The following is a 21,960-nucleotide window of genomic DNA, read 5'->3' on the forward strand; positions in this document are numbered from 1 at the left end:
TTTCTTTGGTACATTTAATTCGTTTGTTTACTGAAAAAAGTTTAATTGCCTTTTCCATTGCCTACTGTTGTTGTTTTTTAGTATTTCTTGTCTCCATCCGCATTCTTGCTTTCGCCCCTTCTCTTTCCTCTCATTCTTTTTCCTGGGTTTTTCTTATTTCTCTTTCTCGCTCTATTTCTTCTATTTGTTCTTCTTGCTGGCTTTTGCTCTCTGATTCCTCTTTGCTTTCCAGTTCTTCCTGTGTGAAATGTAGTTTATAAAATTCTCTTTCCTTCTCTAATGTATCTACTTTATATTTTTTATCTTGCCATGTAATTAAAATGCCATCTGGTGTCAGCCATCTAAACATTACTTTGTACCTAATCAGTTGTGTTGTTAAAAATTGATAATGTTGGCGTTGATTTCTAATCCTTTGTGGTATTTGTTTTAAAATTATAATTTCTTTACCTATGTAAGTCAAGGTTTCTTCTCGTGATTTCTTATATACTTCATCTCTGGTTGTTCGCTTTGTAAATCTAATATATACTTCCCTCGCCAATCGATGTCTTCTTATATAATTAGTATTTACCCGGTAAATTTCATCAATCTGTCCTCTTATTTCTCTCTTATCCCGCTGTATTATTTCTGACACTATTTCTGCCATCTTTTCTCCCAGGTTTTCTTTTCTCTTTCTCTTCAACTATGTTTTGAAAATACAGGAAATACGAAGCTTTCTCCCATTCCAACATTACTGTTGAATCTGATAGTTCCTTATTTAATTGTTGAGATTTCTGCTCCAATGTGTCCATTTTTGTCTCTACTTGGTCTATTTTTGTTCTGCCCCAGCTACGGATCCCAAAAAACACAGCACACACAAACTCTGAACAAAACTTAGTTTACTCAAATAACACAGTTTTAGCAAATGCCGGCTGTTAATATGCGTTCTTAACAGCTTGCCAGAATTCCATAGATAAGATAGTCAGAGTCTTACTGGAGTTGGCAGAAAGCCCAGAAGCAAGGTTGAGGAGACATCCCAACGCGATGATTAGCGAACTAAAGTTGTTTCCTGCAGCTTGTTACAAGCTGCGTAATTTCTTAAATAGGCTAAGGGCGTGGCCAATTAGCCCAAGCTTTACTCTCGAGGAGACCTCTTCCTGAGGAACCACTCCTGCCTTTTGGAAGCTCTGCGTGCCCGTGCATTGAGAAGAGGCTCCTCCTCTTCACCCTCTTCACTTAAAGGAGCCTCTGGAGGTTCCGAAGGCCCTGACTGAATCCCTGCCTTTGGCACCACATCTTCTTCAGCCTCCTCACTGTCTGACTCAAGCCCCGGCTGCACAGGCTGCTGGCGCAGCACCACATCTGCCTCCTCGTCAGGATCAGCAACAATCTGCGCAGGCCGCTGGTGGGCCACAACAATTTTTGTTTCCATGTTTTTGATTCTTTGTTCATTTTCTGTTATTGTTTGTTGAATGTCCCCAATTTTATCATTCATATTCTTAATGTCCTTTTTTACTTCTCCAATTTCATTTTTAATTTCTGTATGAAGCGTTTTCATTTCTTCATGATTGTCCGCAATTTTCTCTTGTGTTTTTAATAAGGTTTCTTGAATCATCTGGAACATATTTTGCATGGTATTTACTGTCATTTCCAGTTTTTCCTTTTCTTTTCCTATCATGTTAAATATTGTTCTCTGCTGTAGGGGTGATACCACTGTTGGTGTAGGGTTTATAGTTGATTTTTTTCCTGTTTTGGCTATAGTTGTTGTCGTTGACATTTTTAAAGCTCTTGTAGAGTTTTTCCACACTATCATATAATTATTTTTCCTTAATCCTTAATCACTTTTTTTGGTGGGGTACATGTATTTCTGTAAGTTTTTCTTATACAAAAACAATTTTAAATACACACACCTTTGCTTATATTCTGTATAAATTTCAACTTAATTTAAATTCATCCAGTATACAATATAATCAGGTTTTACTTCGCAGTATATCTAATCAGTACAATTTATTTAATTTACTTCTCTTCTGCTTCTCTATTATTTTTTCTTCTATTTTTTATACCCTCTGTATATTACTATACCTCACTTAATATCTTATTTATTCATTAATACTTTATACTCAATAACATTCCTCTCTTTCAAACTGTAGATTAACAATGCAATAATTACTTCTAACTTTAATACGATAATATTAAATAATTCTTACTTTACTACTTATATATATATATATTTGTATATAGAAAATATATTATATTCTTCTTTTGTTGTTCTTTGTCACCCCTTCTCTAGTTTTTAGTTGTAGTTGTAGTTGTAGTTTTCTGTCATGCTATTGCATCAATCCTCTTTCAAGTCTTAGTCTCTCCCCTCAAATCCGTCTATATGGTCTCGTCTTTTTTTTTTAGCTTTTAGTTTTTATATCTCCCTTTTACAGTCACCAGTCACAATTTAAATTCCATGGATTTTTCAAAATTAAACTCTTTAGCTTCTTCTTTACCTCATAAAGTCATTTAGCTTCTCTGGTTTTTCACCTTCTCCAGTTCTCTCTGTCGCAGGGGTCTTAACTCTGTTGCTATTCCTCCCGTTCTGCTGTCTCACTCTCTGGGCTCCTCCTTCCCTCGCACTGACCTCTTTTTCTATTTCATGCTTCTCTCCTAATCCGTCACCACTTGTTGGACTTAACTTGTCCATCTCTTTTGCGTCCTCCTCACCCCGCGCTTCCGATTTCAGTTTTTTCCAATTTCCTTCTTCTGGGTCTGTTTGGTCTGTCACTAGAAACTGTTTTCTTCATTCTTTGCTTCCTTTCTATATGGCCACCAACACTCCTAATCTGCCTTGCAGGCCAACTTCCTCTCCACCACTTTTAAAGGGATTAGTCCTTTGTCCTCCCGGGCTATAGCGTGTCTCTGAGGGGCTTCGGAACTTCCCCTTTTATTTCCCGATCTCTACGAGATCGAGAGTGCTCTGTAAGGGTTCCTGATACAGAGTTTTTGGATTTTGGATACAGCGTCCCGTTTCCTCACCCTCTCCACGATGATGTTACCGCCAGAAGCCTCGCAAACCTTCCTTTTAGTTCACATGGACCTTCATCACACCAGCACACTTCCCAAACCCGAGTGCCATGCCCCCCTCCCCATTACTATGGCAGTCAATACCAAGCAAACATCAAAGGGAAAATCCATGCTGGAAATCTGGCTGACACCCGGTCTCCTCGCCTCCAGCACAGGCGGTGTCACCTTGCTGTGGAGGGCTTCCCTTATGAGGCTCATGACATACTTCATGAGGTGATCTGACCAAGTTGTGGACTCCTTCTTGTAGTCATCATATAGAGTCTCCAGCTCTCACATCCATCTTGTTGTCGGCTGCCTTGGGTGAAGGTGAGTCCCCTGGTCTGTCCTTCCCAGTCTTCCTTCCCATGCCGGTAGACCAGCGTGGCTTTGTGGAGCTGCATGAGGTGAGGTTTCCTTGACCCATGCCCCATTGAAGCATCTCCCTAACATTAGCTTCTTCATGATCGCTGACTTGGTTAGACATTGTATGTATAGTCCCCATGGTAGGGCTGAAGTCTCTCCAGGTTGACTAAATTGCAGATCCTGCCTAATGTAAGGTCCCACTTCGTCAATCTTCTCAAGAAAGTAGAATTCTTTGAAACACTTAGCATTTCAAAAGGAACTTTTATTGAAAGATAGCAAAGGAGATCTAGGCAGGATCTGAGGTTTCCTGCTCAAAGTGCTAAATTAAACTATTGCAAGCAAAGCCCCTCCCATTGTCCAGTTCATCATCGAGCCAATCACAGGCGGCAAAGATGTTTTGAGAACCTCAGGCACAGAAGGTGATATCTGTCATTCAGCCGCTTTGGTTTTGCTTTCTCCGTTGCCGAGATAGCGCAAATGGCTCCAATCACATTCCATTCCTCCTCCCTAGGATGACCCAAGGCACATTCCTTCCCCCTCCCTATTTCTCTCAAGGTCCTGTACAACAAATCAAGTGAAAGCCTGCAAAAATTCCCCCTCAAGCCTCCCCCCTCCCAATATGGCAGAATCCCAATAGCTTTCTAAGGGACCTGACACATACAACTACTGTAGTCTCTGGATTGTTGTTTTTTGTAGCTTGGAAATTAGGGAGGGAGAGAACGCAGTAGAACTTCTTTACAGTTAGATTCTTTGCAGTAGATTTTCTTTGATGTGGAGGATAATTATGAAGGTTAATCTTGTTATAAGCAAACATCTTGTCAATTAAAAGAGGGTGGTGGTTTTCTTCTTCTCCAAGTATTAATTATGCAAAGGACTCAGCAGCTCTCCAGTCTCTTCAGAAGAAAACTTGGAATCTTTGTATTTTTGTAGTGAGACATTAAAGTTTGGATGAGTGCAGTAAATATACAAATTTCAATTTCTTTAGGGTAGTTTCTTTTATTTATTTCTTTTATTATTTATTTACTTTATTTAAGTCGCTTACTACCAAGATCTCTTAGTAGCTTACAATAAAAACAAATGTAAAACTGAATGATAAAAATAGTCAAATAGCATTTGAAACAAGTAGAACTTATATTAAAATTAACAGTTGAGGGTCAGAACAAAAGAGAGATGTTTTAATGGCCATTTACAAAACTGATAAAAATGAAGACTTTGCATTCTAAAAGAATTGGGTGGGCAATAGAAAGAGCTAAGTCCAGATTTACTGCCAGATGATCTTGCAATAACTGAGCAAACTGAGTTCCTAGTAAGTGTGGAGGTTCATATGGAAAAAGGAAAGAGCCTGGAACTAAGATTTTAAAGGTAATGATCAGCGCTGGGTATTTTACCCTGAAACAAATTGCTAATTTATGTGGTGCCCTAAGCCAGCAGCCCCCAACCTTTGGGGCACCAGGGACTGGTTCCGTGGAGAGAGGTTTTTCCATGGACCAGAGGTGTGTGGTTTCGTGTAGCTCCTCTTCACTTTCTGTCATTATGGTGCTATCTTCTGCATATCTGAAGTTATTGATGTTTCTCCTAGCAATCTTAATTCCAGTTTGTGATTTATCCAGCTCACCATTTTGTATGATGTACTCTGCATAGAAGTTAAATAAGCAGGGTGACAATATACAGCCTTGTTGTGCTCCTTTCCCTATTTTGAGCCAATAGGTTTGATGTTCAGTTCTAATTGTTGCTCCTTGACCCGCATACAGTTTCTCAGAAGACAGGTAAAGTGGTCTAGAACTCCCATCTCTTTAAGAATTTGCCCCCGTTTGTTGTAATCTACCCAATCAAAGGCTTTAGGATAGTCAATGAAGCAGAAGTAAATGTTTTCTAGAACTCCCTTGCTTTTTCCATAATCCCATGAATGTTGGCAATTTGATCTCTAGTTCCTCTGCCTCTTTAAAACCCAGTTTGTACTTCTGGTAGTTCTTGGTTCACATACTGCTGAAGCCTAGCTTGTTGGATTTTGAATATGACCTTGCTAATATGTGAAATGAATGCAATTGTATGGTAATTAGAACATTCTTTGGCATTGCCCTTCTTTGGATTGGAACATAAACTGACATTTTCCAATTCTGTGACAATTGTTGAGTTGTCCGAATTTGCTGGCATTTTGAGTGCAGCACTTTAACAGCACTCATCTATACTAAAGAGCCTGTTAATGAGGTTGAAAGAAGAGAGTGCAAAAGTTGGGTTGAAATTCAATATTAAAAAACAAAGATCATGGTATCTGGTCCCAGCATTTCCTGGCAAATAGAAAGGGAAGAAATGGAAGCAGTGACAGATTTTATTTTCTTAGGCTCCAAGATCAGTGCAGACAATGACTGCAGCCATGAAATTAAAAGGTGCTTGCTCCTTGGGAGGAAAGCTATGGCAAACCTAGACAGCATATTAAAAAGTAGAGATATCACCTTGCCAACAAAGGTTTGCGATTTGTGCAATATGGGCTTTGTGTTTCAAAAAAGATGTTGGGCAATTCCTATTCTGGCTAATGTCCTGTGTTGGATTTTGGGTGAGGGGCTGCTTGTTCTTATCCTACCATTCTGCTTTTGCTAGCTGTCAAACTTTGCGGCAAGGAGTTTGAAATATCCTGTCGAATGGATTTCTGGCTGCAGGGGGAGGTGTTTGCTTATGAATGGAGCCATCTAGATAATTGGCGTCCTCTTTCATTAAGCTCTTTATCTCCTTAAGTGCTGGCATCTACTGTGGGCTATTAAGAAAGACTGGTGGTTGCTTTCTGCCCCTAAAAACATTTTTCTCCATTTCTCCTTTAGAGAAATATAATATTCTGCCTTTTTAAATATTTCCCAAAATATTTCATTCTTCTGGGGAGGGGGAGTTTCCCACAAGTCCATGCACATCTTTGCACAAAACATTCCCTTGAGATCTCCAATTTTCTTGAAGAGATCTCTAATCTTTCCCATTCTGTTGTTTCCCCCTTTTCTTTGCCTTGTTCATTTATGAAGGCCTTCTTATCTTTCCTTGCTATCCTCTGGAAATCAGACTTTGAGCCAGAGGAGGGATAAATGAAATATACAGAGAAAATGGATTTGAATTGAAGAAGGAAAGAGATCTATTGATTGCAATGTCTGGGGTTGATTACAGTTTGTATTTCAGCACTTTTGAAAGGCAGCAAGTTGGTGAAGAGTGGCAAAATTGCTTTTTGTGGAGGCAAAGCAGCATGACAGAAGGAAAGTTTATAATGGAGATGAATAAGTAAACATTTTGGCAACAGCAGTAATTCTCATCTTTAGTATTATGATTCTACTGAAATGTACAGAATAATCATAGGTGTAGGAACTCAAACTTCTCTATTTCCAGGTAATTTGTCAAAATACTGCTGGAAACTACCGTATTTTCCGGCGTAAAAGACGACTTTTTAACACATGAAAATCTTCTCAAAAGTCGGGGGTCATCTTATACGCCGGGTGTCATTCTCCTGTAACCAGGCAGACCAGTCTGAAAGGCTCTAACGAGCCTTAAATGGCTCTGGTGATCCAAGCTCTGACGATCCCAGCTTTGCCTGCTAATCAGGCAACTCAGCTGGGATCGCCAGAGCCATGTAAAAGAAAAAAACTTTTTTCTTTTACATGACTCTGGCGATCCAAGCTCTGATGATCCCAGCTGAGTTGCCTGCTTATCAGGCAACGCAGCTGGGATCACCAGAGCCATGTAAAAGGAAAAAAGTTTTCCCCTCCAGCTTGCTTACCTTAGCTGCTAGTCGCAATGCTTGCCTTGCTTCGCTTGCCTGAATCCATTCCATCAGTAAGCCACTCCCTGCCTGCAATCAAGCAGTCAGGGAGTTGTGGACTTCAACTCCCAGAATTCCTCAGCCAGCAAAACAAAGCTGGCTGAGGAATTCTGGGAGTTGAAGTCTACAAGTCTTAAAGTTGCCAAGGTTGGAGACCCCTGTTCTATTGGGTAAGTTTTTTTCCCCTTTGGGAGCTTTAAAAAAAATAGTTAATTGGGGTTTTTTTAGTTGTTCTTTTTTAGACCTAGCCATTTAAAGTTTAGGAAGTTTTACATTTAGTTTTCATATAAAAATAAAATAAAATAATATTTGTGCAGCTTTCTGAGATTTAGTGTGTTTCTGTAGTGTTTCACTCTAACTACACAAACACACAAAATCTCACAAAGCTGTATGTGGAATTTTGTGTGTGTAAAGTGTGAAAGTTGTGTTTTTGGGCTTTTTGTGGCTGTGTGAGGTTCCCTGCTTGTTGCAGGGGCCATTTTGGGTCTAGCACAGCTGTTTTTACATTGTGGGTGAGCCAGTTGTGTTGTGTTGTGTGTGTGTAAAGTGTGAAAGTTGTTTTTTGGGGGGCTTTTTGTGGCTGTGTGAGGTTCCTGCTTGTTGCAGGAGCCATTTTGGGTCTAGCACAGCTGCTTTTACATTGTGGGTGAGCCAGTTGATGTTTTTTAATTTTTATTTGGTGTGCGTTGGAAGAGGGGTAGTCTTATACGGCGAGTATAGCCCAAACCATATATTTTAACAGGAAAAGTCGGGGGTCGTCTTATACGCCCAGTCGTCTTATACGCCGGAAAATACGGTAAAATGGATCAGAGTTCTGGTTATATACAGTATCTTTGTAGCTTTAAAGTTATACACTGATAATAGCTCTCCAAGTGTAGGTTTCTCAATTATTTGTCAATCATGGGATGGGGGAAAGTAATAATCCAGTGCTCAAGTTGCACAAATGATGCTTCTGTACTTGCAAAAAAAAAACAGGCATTTTGAGAAAAAGAAACCCTTCTATTGTAAACTTGAAATAATGTGACCATAATTTTGCCCTTCACTCAAATTTTCTCAAAAGAGAAAAATAGAAGACACAATCTATCAAGTTGTCCCTCCCCAAGACTAGCACAAAATTAGTAGAAATTCTCCAGAGACTTGGATAAACATGTTAGGAACTGGAACCTTTTGTTATATTGGAATTAATTTCAGTCATAACAAACAGATCATATCCTATGAGCAAATAGAAAAATGGTACAAACTTATGCACAGTGATACTTCAAATCCTGATTTTCTACTACAGAACCCCACTACCACCATCCTTTTTTCATATTCTGTTATCCCACCCCTCCTGCTTGCTTATATTTTCTGCATTCCTGTTTTGTGTAGGAAATTTCTACAAATTAAGCTGAGAATTGTCATGCCATTATTGAACATTGACAAAGAATTTCCCAGTGATATTTATCTTATTGGAATAGTGAAAATAAAATACCCAGTTTACATATTCTTGAGTTATATAAGTTGTCTAACTCAACAATCTCATTTTTTAGGGACACCACATAAATATGACCCAACTTTCAAAGGCCCCATTTACGACAGGTAAGACCACCCTATTGGTAAAAGATTTGAGATTTTTGCTGTTATTTTTCAGTGCACTATGGTATGTCTAGAGTGACCATTTATTACCATCTGTTGATTTCCCCCCCCCTTTGGAAAGTAATGAAAAGATAACTCTATTGAAAATCCAGGAGTTTAGGGGTCTTGATTATTTCTTTGGAATGCATCGGGTGGGTTTAGTAGCTCTTATTCTAGTTTCACTTCTTGCTTTGTGCATGGACATAGTTTGTTTTCCAGCTATAGTATTATTTAATTATAGTAGGATGATAATATAATTTTACTGACATTACTGACATATGATCAGAGGTTTACATTTCAATTTGTATCTGATATTACAACAATTCATAAATAATTTTATCAGCCAATTTTATTTTTATGGGGTTACATTAGTTGCCTTATTCTGATGATCAGATAAATATTTGTTTTGTAGGTTCTTAACGAATTATTATGCTAACTCATGACTAGCTATTGAATGGAGATTGCTCTTATTCTCTGATAATATGTATTTATCTGTTAGTTTAAATGTTAAATGTTGCCAGTATAATTCAGATTTATGGTAGCTTACAAACAAAAATTAGAATAACCATCCAACACCACTCTGAGCGATTGTTGTTTTTTTCTGACTGAAATTCAAACGTTAATAACTTCAGGAAAATGCTTCAGCAATTACCGTGCAGGAAAAAACATTATTTTTATACTAGAATACCTTAGATTAGCTTTTCTTTAGCCTACCCCAGCAGTGGGAGGTCTATAGAATGGAAGCTTTGTTTTAAAGATATCTCACTAAATGGTAAATTTTGTGTCATGGTAAGCAGAATAGGTGGATGAATCCTTTATTTCATACTGAAATAATTCTTTTTAAATGAAGGAATCACAAGATAGTTTTCATAAAGATATATATCATGATAGTAGCCATAAAGTTATGTATCATGATAGCAGTCTTCCAATATATGAGGTGCTGTCACCAAGAGGAGGGGGTCAGCCAATTTTTCAAAGCACCTAAAGGCAGGATAAGAAGCAATGGATGGAAGACTATTAAAGAGATATCCACCTAGAATTAATGAGAAATTTCCTGACAATGAGAACAGTTAATCAGTAGAATGGCTTGCCTCCAGAAATTGTGAGGACTCCATCTCACAATTACGGGAGGTTTTTAGGAAGAGAATGGACATCCACTTGTCCAGAATGGTATAGGGTCTCCTGCTTGAGCAGGGGATTGGACTAGAAGACCGCTAAGGTCTTCTCCCATTCTGTAATTCTGTTATTCTGTAAACCCAATAAGGTTATTTGATCTTAGATCTGGATTACTTTGTTTCCTATTAACTTTTTTGTGTGTAAGATTAACAGACTTGGGTTTAACATACCATCTTCTCTGAATTGTAGTAGTTAGTAATCAGCATCATAGTATCCCTGTGTACATCTCTAAAAGCTAGAGATGGTGGTTTACTACTTCTGAGGAATTAATGTCCACTCCCCATCTTCACTATAGGTTGAAGGAGGAATGTGTTGGTTATATTTGCCTGTCCATTATTCTTGAGATGGACTATAGTTTATTTGTCATTTGATTAGAGAGTTTTCAAGCTTTTCTTTTTATCACTACTGTGTGCCAGAGACAAATATATTGTTACTTACTCTCACTTAGCTTGTTTCTTCTTCCAGGGGCTGCACAGATATCATCTGCTGTATCTTGCTGCTGGTTGCAATTGGGGGCTATGTTGCAGTGGGTATTGTGGGTATGTATTCTACTGTTTATTATTTTTCTCTGCCTTGAGATATTATTTTTGTTACTGAAAGTTGGATATCAAAGTTAGATGGAGAAGGAGAATTATGACAGCCAAGAAGTAAATAAGTAGGATTCAACTAATGGTATCAAATCTTAAATAATGGTTTGTTCTTTAATCATATTGCTAATGTCTGCTGCCCCAAGGGTTTGACCCAGGGGTGAAATGCTATCGGTTTGGGCCGGTTCGCCCAAACTGGTAGTAACAAATGTGACTGGTTCGCCGAACCGGTATTAAAAATGCTTTAAAAAGTTTAAAAAAAGTTCTGAAGATGGTGCGGCACAGCTGATCGTCTGAACTTTTTTTTTTTTTTTTTACTTTTTTTAAAGCATTTTTTTTACTACCCATTCGGGCAATAGGTAGTAAAAAAATGCTTTAAAAAGTTTTTTTAAAAAAGGTTCTGACAGCTGTGACAATCAGCTGTGCGGTGCAATCCTCGGAACTTTTTTTTTTACTTTTTAAAGCATTTTTACTACTTATTGGGGGAAGTCCTTTTTTGTTCCCAGGAGGCTTCCCTGAGACCTACTAGGCCAAAAATGGGGGTTGGGGTCCATTTTTGCTCCCAGGAGGCTTCCCTGAAGCCTGTTAGGCCAAAAACGGGGGGTGGGTGGGGGGTGCTGCAGAAGGAAGGAAGGAAGGAAGGAGGGAAGAAAGAAAAAGAAAAGGTGGGAGGGAGGGAGAGAAAAAGGAGAGGAAGGAAGGACCACAAACCTGGCACTAGACGCAGCTTCAGAGGATACCTTGAAAGAGCACAGCAATCAATCCAGGGCTGGAAGGGACCTGGAGGTCATCTAGTCTAACCCCCTGCTCCAGCAGGACATTGTTAAACTGAGTTTCTGTCTTTTAACCCCCGTCACATGACTACATAGCCACGCCCACCCAGTCACATGACCCCCCCCCACCAAGTCACGCCTATCAAGCCACGCCCACAGAACCGGTAGGAAAAAAATTTAGATTTCACCACTGGTTTGACCCTTTTTTTTTTATTGAAAAGTTTTAAAAGTTTACATATATATCCCCCCCTTCCCTCCACCCTCCCCAACCCTCCCCCTCCCACCCACCCCCCTCCCTACTTCCCAGAGCAAAATACAGGGTATAACATTCAACAATCATAATCTAACATAGTCTAATTAATTATAACCTCTTACATCTCTCTAATACTTTAACTCCCCATTTACTAAACTAAATTTGAATACATAATAACATCTCTCTATCTATTCGTAAGCTATTTGAAATTTTTTAGTCCGGTATTTATTTTGAATATAATCTATCCATTTTCTCCATTCTATCATATATTTCTCATTTGAATAGTCCTTCAAATACGCTGAGATCTTTGCCATCTCTGCTAAATTTGCTACTTTTAATATCCATTCTTGAGTAGTAGGCAAATCTTCCTTCTTCCAGTACTGCGCCACCAACAATCTTGCTGCAGTTATTAAATTCAGGATCAAATTAGTCTCTATAACCTATAACCTCTATAACCTCTATTACAATCTGTGATTATACCCAACAAAAATAACTGTGGAGTAAACTTTATCCTCTTTTTAAGAATATTTTGAATAATCCACCAAATTTTTATCCAAAATGCTTTAACCTTTTTACAAGTCCACCATACATGAAAATAAGTAGCGTCGTCACAATCACATCTCCAACATTTAGATTGTACATTCGGATACATACAAGCTAACTTTTTGGGATCTAAATGCCATCTATAAAACATTTTGTAAAAGTTTTTTCTCAAATTTTGCGGTTGTGTAAATTTTACATTTCTTACCCATATCTTTTCCCATGTTTCCATCATTATTGGTTGTTCAAAGTTTTGTGCCCATTTTATCATACAATCCTTAACTAACTCTGTTTCCGAGTCTGTTTCTATCAATATATTACACAACCTTTTTATATGCATTTGACTCTGGTCTCTAATTTGTTTTACCAAATTTTCTTCACTTTGTATGATACCAATGTTCTGATCTTTTCTCCATCTAGCTTGTAATTGTACATACTGAAACCAAGTTTGGATTACCCTTTCTTCCTTTAGTACCCTCAAGGGCTTTAACTTTAATATACCTCTCTCTGTGTTAAGAATTTCTTTATATGTAATTACATCCTGTCTTTGTTCTATACTTATATTCTCTATCGCGTGTCTGGGTACTGTCCATATAGGTATCTTGTCATTTAATTTATATTTATATTTCTTCCAGACACGCAATAAAGCATTCCTTAATATATGTCTTTTCAAAGTCCTATCAACCTTCTTGTCATACACTAAATAAGCATGCCAGCCGAAAACCAAATCATATCCTTCTATATTCAGTATTCTTTCATTTGTTAAATTAATCCAATCACTAATTGCTGATAAAACAGCTGCTTCATAATGTAATTTTAAGTTGGGCATTTTCAAACCTCCTCTTTCACGTATATCTTGCATTATTTTTAATTTAACCCTTGGTTTCTTCCCTGCCAAAACAAAATTATTAATGCCCTTCTGCCATTCTTCCAAGTTCGCATCCTTTTTAAGTATTGGTATCATTTGAAAAAGGAATAAAAACTTAGGCAAAACATTCATTTTTACTACTGCTATTCTACCCAACAAAGACAATTTGCCTTACATTATTTTTCATTTGTCTCCCATGTATAAAACCAGATTGATCATTATGGATCATTTGTTGCATAACTGACATTAACCTATTTGCTAATATTTTAGCAAAAATCTTATAAAAATCTGTATTAAGTAATGATATGGGCCTATAATTTTTTGGCTGGGTATGATCTTGATCTTCCTTCGGAATCAGAGAGATAAAGGCTGTTCTTCAAGATGGTGGTACCTCTCCTCCCAATTGTATTCTAGTAAATAATTCCCTAAGGGGTTCTACCATTTCCAATTGTAAATTTTTGTAATAAGCCGCTGTCAATCCGTCTGTACCAGGGGCCTTACCAACTTTTAACTGCTTAATTGCCAGTAGAATTTCCTCCTCGGATATCAGTTGATTCAATCTTTCCCTTTGCTCACCTGTAACTGTAAGAGTATTCTCCTTCTCCAGGTATCTATCTATATCTATACCTTGTATTTTATCATCAACATACAATCTTGTATAAAACTCTAAAAAAGCCTTTTTAATCATATTTTGTTGATACACCTCTTTACCTTTCTAGTCTATTTTCTCTATAGTACGAGAGTTTTGTTTTTTCCTCAACATATATGCTAACCATCTACCTGGCTTATTTGCATTACAAAAGGTATTATGTTTCGCATATTGCAAATTAGTTGCAACCTGATCTGATATCAATATATTAAACTGCTTCTTTTGTTTTCTTATCATCTGGGTTATTTATTAGCACCTGCTCTTTCTTCTTTATTTCCTCTTCTAATTCCCTCCGTTTTTTCCCCTATCTACGTCTATATGCATTATTCAAATTTATTAAGACACCTCTCATATATGCTTTGCTTGCATCCCAAACCATTTCCATGGATGTTTCCTTATGCATATTTAAAACAAAGAATTCTTTCATTAATTTTTTACATTCTCTCACATTTCCCTCATATCTAAATAAATTTTCGTTTAAGCGCCAAGATCTCTTAGACACCTCTCCATGTTCCAATTCCATCCACACCGGATTATGATCTGTTAGAGTTCTTGGACATATCTTCGTCTTCTTCACCCTAGAAAAAAAATCATTTGTAATTAATATAAAATCAATTCTAGAAAAAGATTGGTGCCTATCTGAGAAAAATGTAAAGTCTTGTTCTTTAAAATTCCGTTCACGCCAAATGTCTCTCAGCTCCATATCCTCCATCATGTCAAAAAAGGATTTAGGCAATCTTGCTCGCATTTGAGTATTTTGCAAAAGTCTCTTCTTGTCCATTCTAGTATCCAATACTCCATTCCAGTCACTCAACATTATACAAGATTTATAGTCCCAGTTTATCAATTTTGTATGTAGCAACTTGTAAAATCTGTCTTGTTGTTGATTGGGTGCATATATTCCCACTAAAAGTACTTTCTTTCCTTCGATTAATAATTCAATTGCAATGTATCTACCTTGCAGGTCTGCTTCAATTAATTTAGCAATTAAGTCTTTCTTTAGATATATAACTATACCATTTTTCTTCTTTGGCGCAGATGCCACAAAATGTGTTCCCAGTCTCGCATTTATCAAATATTTTTGATCATTTGCCTTAATATGTGTTTCTTGCAAACAAATTACATCATTTTTAAATTGTTTTAAATAATGAAATATTTTCTTCCTTTTTTGCGGTGAGTTTAAGCCATTAACATTCCAAGTTAAAAATCTAGTTGCCATCTTTGGCCCCCTGAAGCCTTTTGAGCACCGACTGGAAATCCTCCTGGAATTTCTTCTTCGGTCTTGCCCCCCCACAGCTTCTGTATTTATGTTTGTACTTCCTTGGGTTGTTATCTGGGTTTGTTGCATCTTTAATTCTTGTTCCTTTTGTTTAGTTGCCGCTCATGTTTGGGGCTTCTTCTGTTTTTTCAAATAACTCCAAGGCTTGCACAGCCCCCGAAAGTTGCACTAATTCTTCTTGGGTACTCCAAGCCTCTCCCTGGGCTTGTGCTTGCAAGCCTTCCTTTCTAGCGTCTCCTGCTTTTCTTTTTCTGGCTCCTGGAAATGGTGGGTATCCAGCCTTTAATACATTGACATAAAAATCTCTTGCCTTCCAAATTGTATTGAGACGATATCGTTCTCCTGAATAAGTCACCACCAATCCGGCTGGAACCTCCCATCTATACTGTATCTTGACGATTTCTCAATTCATCCACTAGAAATGCATAGTCTTTTTTAGCTCTCAACATTTTAGGGAGAATTTCCTTGAATACTGCAACCTCCTGTCCTGCCACTTGTAGTTTGTTTTTGTAAGAAGCTTGTAAGATCCCATTTCTTATCTTCCTGGTAACAAAGTAGATCACAATATCTCTTGGTAGTTGTCTTTGCCTGGCAATCCATGAATTAACATGATAAATTTTATCAATTTGCCAGTCACACTCTGCTTTGGACTCTCCAGTTAACAGTGCAAGAGCTTCTGCAAAAATCTCTTTCAAATTTTCCTGATTATTTTCTTTTAAGCCTCTTACCCTCAAAGCAAATTCCATCACCCTATATTGTGTCATTATAAGTTCTGCCTCTGTCTTGTCGATCTTGATTTGAGTTTCATCCACTTTAACCTCCAAATTCACATTAGATTGATTAATTTCTTCAACCTCTTCCTCCAACGATGTAACATGACCCACCAAACCCTGAAATGCTTCCATAATGTCTTCTCTTATTTCTTGATTACGGGTTTGGATTAGGTCCTTAATTGCTGCCATTTCCTCAGAGACATCTTTAAATGCAGATGTGATTTTTTCTTGCAATTCAGAGGCTTGTATCTTTAAGATGCCTTGAAGAGCCTCCAGTGTCAATACTTGTGTTTGCATTTGTGCTTGTGCTTGTGTATCCACTGGGGCCAGCAAAGACTGCAATTTAGGAGTTTGAGCAGGAGAACTTCCAGCACTTTTTGGAATGCCTGTTTTTGTCTGCTTTGAAGCCATTCCCAAATTGTAATTTTCAACAACCAGCCCACTAAGTCAGTAAATATTTTAATCTTGATCTTTAACCAATAATATGGCTTATTAGTAAGTCAATACTTTATTCTTTTAGTCCCAGAGTCTTAATTCTTTAAAATAATGTCCATTAGAGTTAAACGGGGCTGACAGCTTTAACAAGTTAACAAGCACTTTCTTCTTTAACTTTCACTTTCTATGCCCTTAACAAGCCAGTGCCATTTTCTTTCAACTTTTTCCCGTTCTCATCAGACCCAGAAAGAAACAGTATTCAGCTGGAGTTAAAATTTGTTACTTGCAGTTATAATGTCTCCTGTCTTTGCTCTGCTTGCTTTAGTCCAAATGTTGTTACAAAGTTGCTTGCAGGGATGGTCGCGGCGTCTTGTTCTGCATGGAGCAGACACGTCTCGGATTCGGAGCTCTACCAGGTTCCTGGGGAGCTCTCACCCTTCGAGCTACAGGATTATTCCTGGAGCTCTTGGGGAGCTCTACCTGCACCCGGCTGCTCTCTTTCCCCTCTTTTCCCGAGGGGAAAGTTTCCAAGCCGCTAGAGAGCTGATTTTCGCTGTTCTAGCGGCTTAACGAAGTCTCGGGGCTAGCGCTCCCAAAGGAGCGACCGCCGATGCCTGCGGAGCCACTGGAAGTCCTGGTTTGACCCTTTTGTAGAAAATTTTATACTTGGTCTTTGAGAGGAATGTTGGAGGCCACATTCTAAACCATATTGGCTGGTGTTGGAACACAGACACATTTGATTTCATTTCAACAATATTTAAATGAATTAAGACAGGAGTCCACAACCAGACCACATAGCTGGAAATGAGCAACGGGTGAGTGAGCAAAGCTTCCCCAGTGCTAGAATCACCAACTCAGCTTCACGTCAGATCATCAGGCATTAGATTCTCATAGGATTGTGAACCATACTCTAATCCAACTCTGATTCCTCCAAATTGAAACCATATTGTTTCGAGTCTTTATCATATCTTGATTGTATATGCAGCAGATGGCCTGTTCCATCACTAGGCCCCCCATGGCCTTACCCACCCTGAAATACCTCATGTGCACTTAACGAGCCTCACATTCGATTAGAGAATGCGTGGGTGAAATGAGAGAGTGATCCCATTCAAGGTACGAGATTCACTCCCATGAATCTTCGGGTTACGAATGGAGTGGGCAGGCTCCATTACATTTGTAACTCGAGGACTATCTGTATTTTGGAATTGGGCAATGCCTAAAATAAATGACTTAATTTAATTTAATTTAATTTAATTTAATTTAATTTAATTTAATTTAATAATTTAATTTAATTTAATTTAATTTAATTTAATTTAATTTAATTATTTAATTTAATTTAATTTAATTTAATTTAATGTTCTTTTCAGCATGGACACAAGGAGACCCTCGCAAGGTGATTTATCCAACAGATAGTCGTGGTCAATTCTGTGGCCAAAAGGGCACACCCAATGAGTAAGTATCAAGGAGAAATTCTCTAGTTTTCTGCATGAAATCTGTGACAAGAAATTGGTGAATCTGAAAGGCTTCTCGTAGTTTTTAAGGATCTCATTGGTTGAAGCTCTTATTACTCTAAAACAATAAAATAATTGAGGGTTGATGTTATCCCTTTCTGATATGTGACTGGGTTGCCAGGTTCCAGGTGAATTGGAATAGGATGATTCTCTGAATTTGAACGAAGATGGCACTAAACATATCCAACCAAACAAAGGCTAAAATATATTTGAAGCCCCCACTTAATGATGATTATATTTTAACATTTCCATTGTAACTTTGCATTAGACATCTTGGGGGGAGGAAGGTCTTGATCCGAGGGAGGCCACTGTACCTCAGATAGCCGGATGTGAGTCTCTCCTGGTGAAGTGGGACCATGGGATGCAGGTGGGCCTGCTGATTGTGTACCTGGCTCCCTGCCACTTGACAGCGGCCCTGCCCGAGCTTCTCAACATTATTGCCGGGGTGGCGGTTGATACCCCCAGACTTTTGGTCATGGGGGATTTCAACCTGCTGTCTGCCAGTGAGGCGTCTGGGATGGCTCGGGAGTTTATGGCTTCCATGACAGCCATGGACCTGACACAATTAATTCATGGCCCCACTCACGCAGGAGGACACACTCTGGACTTGGTTTTTATCTCTGGTCAGTGGCTGAGTGGTCTGGATATAGTTACTGAACCCCTGTCATGGTCGGACCATTCTCTCCTGAGGCTGGACTTTTTGACCGCTGCACCCCACTGCAGGGAGGCGGAACCGACCAGGTGGTTCCGCCCCAGGCACCTGATGGATCCTGATAGGTTCCAGAGGGAACTTGGGCCAGTTCCTGAAACTCTGGCTCACGACTCGGCTGAAGACCTGGTGGCTGCCTGGGATAGGACGGCCTCCGGTGCTCTGGACCGAGTCGTGCCTTTGCGGCCTCTGACCCGACGCCGAACCTGCCCGGCCCCTTGGTTCTCCAAGGAGCTGAGGGAGATGAAGCGCCGGAAAAGACGCCTAGAGAGTGGTTGGAGGGCTAGTCGCTCCGAATCCGACCGAACACTAGTTAGGTCTCATATTAAGACCTATCTAGTGGCGATAAAAGCGGCAAAGCATAACCACTTTTCTGCTCTTATTGCATCGGCAGATAATCGCCCAGCCGCCTTGTTTAGGGTGACTCGCTCCCTCCTCCATCAGGGAGCGCGGGAAGACCCCTTGCAAGGGCAGGCTGAGGATTTTGCACAGTATCTGCACGATAAAATCGCTCAGATTCGGGAAGGCTTGGACTCTGACTGGGTAGATCCTGGCAGGGTGACTGAGGCTGGTCTTGAGAATGTTATCTGGGACGAGTTCGACCCTGTGACTCCTGAGGACGTGGACAGGATTCTGGGGAGGTTAAACGCAACCACATGTTTATTGGACCCGTGCCCCTCATGGCTGGTACTGGCCACCCGGGAGGTAACATGAGGCTGACTCCAGAGGATTATAAATGCTTCTTTGAGAGAGGGTTTCTTGCCTCCCACCTTGAAAGAGGCGGTGGTGAGGCCCCTCCTCAAGAAGCCTTCTCTGGACCTGGCCGTTTTGGCAAACTACCGTCCAGTCTCCAACCTTCGCTTTGTTGCGAAGGTTGTGGAGAGTGTGGTTGCGCGACAGCTCCCACAGTACCTGGATGAAACCGTCTATCTAGATCCGTGGCAGTCCGGCTTCAGGCCTGGGTACAGCACGGAGACGGCATTGGTCGCATTGGTGGATGATCTCTGGAGGGCTCAGGACAGGGGTTGTTCCTCTGTTCTGGTCCTGTTAGACCTCTCAGCGGCTTTTGATACCATCGACCATGGTATCATGCTGCGCCGGCTGGAGGGATTGGGGGTGGGAGGCACCGTGTTGCGGTGGTTCTCCTCCTATCTCTCTGACCGGTCGCAGTCTGTGTTGGCAGGGGGGCAGAGGTCGACCTCGAGGTGCCTTGCTTGCGGGGTGCCGCAAGGGTCGGTCCTCTCGCCGCTCCTGTTCAACATTTATGTGAAGCCGCTGGGTGAGATCATCCGTGGTTTTGGGGTGCGATGCCATCTGTACGCTGATGACACTCAGCTGTACATCTCCACCCCAGACCACCCCAATGATGCCCTCGAAGTGATGTCCCAGTGTCTGGAGGCCGTGCGGGTCTGGATGGGGAGGAACAGGCTTCGACTCAACCCTTCCAAGACCGAGTGGCTGTGGATACCGGCGTCCCGATATAGCCAGCTGGTGCCATCGCTGGCTATTGGGGGCAAGTCATTGACCCCCACAGAGAGGGCTCGCAACTTGGGCGTCCTCCTGGACACACGTCTGTCTTTAGAAGAGCATATGACGGCCGTGGCCAGGGGGGCTTTATATCAGGTCCGCCTGATACGCCAGTTGCGCCCCTTTCTGGATCGGGACTCCTTGTGCACGGTCACTCATGCCCTGGTCACGTCACGCCTGGACTACTGCAACGCTCTCTACATGGGGCTCCCCTTGAGGAGCACCCGGAGGCTCCAGCTGGTGCAGAATGCGGCCACGTGGGTGATTTTGGGAGCGATGTGGCGCTCTCACGTAACACCTCTCCTGCGCGAGCTACATTGGCTCCCGGTGGTCTTCCGGGTGCGCTTTAAGGTTTTGGTTCTCATCTTTAAAGCGCTCCATGGCTTAGGGCCAGGATATTTGCGAGACTGCCTACTGCTACCGATAACCTCCCACCAGCCAATACGCTCTCACAGAGAGGGCCTCCTCAGGGTGCCGTCGGTCAGGCAATGTTGGCTGGCGGCCCCCAGGGGGAGAGCCTTCTCTGTGGGGGCACCCGCCCTATGGAACGAGCTGCCTCCTGGAATACGATTGATCCCGGACCTCCGGACCTTCCGTAAATCCCTGAAGACATTTTTATTCCACCAAGCCGGCCTAGCTTAAATGGTTTTTAATTGGGATTTTAAATTTTATGAATTTGGGGGTTTTAAATTGGGAAGCTAATGATTTAATTCTTTTTTAATTATCTTAACTTTTGTATTTGTATGTTTTTTAATTTTGGCTGTTCACCGCCCTGAGTCCCCTCTGGGAGAAGGGCGGTATACAAAATAAATAAATAAATAAATAAATAAATAAATAAATAATAAATAAATAAATAAATAAATAAATAAATAAATAAATAAATAAAAAATAAATATTTTATGAAGATTTCATGATAGCATATTATAATCATTTTGGAAAACAGTTTGCCAAATTGTGCACAATCCTCCATAGACTAAGAGATTTTAACAATCTAATAATCTCTTTGCCAAGCCAGAAAAATGTGCCTTCGATTTGCAACAACTAGACTTCTTGGGTTACCATATTTCTGCAAAAGGCATCCAGATGGACACCCAGAAGGTCCAAGCTGTCCTAGACTGGCAAGTCCTTCACACAGCCAAAGATATCCAACGCTTCCTAGGCTTTATTAACTTCTACAGGAAATTTATAACAGGATTTGTTCCTAAAGCCAAGCCACTGACCTAATTGTCTAAGAAAGGAGTTTACATCTTGTATTCTGTTCTCCCTCTACTATGACTCACCTTTCCACCCACCCCCTTGCTACTGAAAGAGATAGTAGAGATCAATGAAGAGACCGCAGCAGGATACAGCCTAAATTTCAAGGCATTTCTTAAAATAGTTGGGTTTTGGGGTTTGCTTTTTTTGCAGGATAATTGCATTAAGCTTCTACATCAAAGTTCATACAGAATGTTATGAAGATAGGTTTACACTTAGGTCTCTCATTTTGAAGATACACTTCATTTATAGCTTACTTTTTCATTCATGCAAGCGGATGAGGTTTATGACAATAACCTAAACTACCAATTGGTAATAATCATACAATTAAAAGAAATACATTATCGCTCAAATCCATTAGCAGGATTAGCCCTGGTAAAAGCAAGAAAAATGCTTAAAATCAACTTGATTGTAATTCATTTAGAAATGATATCCAGCCTTTTCCAAAGGATTAGAGGAAACACCTTCCATTTTTTTTTGAAGTTTTATGTATCATATGGTATCACAATATGGATAGGAACAAATAGAAGAACAGTTTGTAATATTTTGTTCTGTTTCCAGGCAGAAGCCTTACTTGTTTTACTTCAACATCATGAAATGTGCTAGCCCTTTGGTGTTGCTGGAATTTCAGTGTCCTACTACACAGGTGAGGTTTTCTCTGATTTCATCCTTAATGTTTTCTGCAAGGGTGTCAAACTAGAAGAGTGTTGTGCCACTTTGTTTGGATGGATTTGTTGTGGCCCTGCCCTCTGAGCCTGTCCCATCGGAGGAAGAAAGCTCCGAGCATGAGAGGAGTCAGCCAGGCCTCCCTCTCCAGGCCCCTCCCCTCTGG

At 40.1% G+C, this 21,960-nt stretch overlaps 1 protein-coding gene across 6 annotated transcripts in view; it reads left to right on the plus strand.

The window, feature by feature from the left end:
* The window catches only part of SLC44A2 (solute carrier family 44 member 2 (CTL2 blood group)), a 123,759-nt gene that overhangs the window by 19,606 nt on the left and 82,193 nt on the right, over positions 1–21,960 (plus strand). For all 6 annotated transcript variants that reach the window (XM_070938303.1, XM_070938305.1, XM_070938307.1 and 3 more), the window contains exons 2-5: positions 8,710–8,758; positions 10,436–10,509; positions 17,495–17,579; positions 21,690–21,774. In XM_070938303.1, the coding sequence (XP_070794404.1) occupies positions 8,710–8,758; positions 10,436–10,509; positions 17,495–17,579; positions 21,690–21,774 (293 nt within the window). The remainder of the gene's footprint in view (positions 1–8,709; positions 8,759–10,435; positions 10,510–17,494; positions 17,580–21,689; positions 21,775–21,960) is intronic.

This window comes from Pituophis catenifer, unplaced genomic scaffold (genome assembly GCF_029215685.1).
Source record: "Pituophis catenifer annectens isolate HBS135680 unplaced genomic scaffold, rPitCat1.0.hap2 SCAF_2, whole genome shotgun sequence".
NCBI classification, from domain to species: domain Eukaryota; kingdom Metazoa; phylum Chordata; class Lepidosauria; order Squamata; family Colubridae; genus Pituophis; species Pituophis catenifer.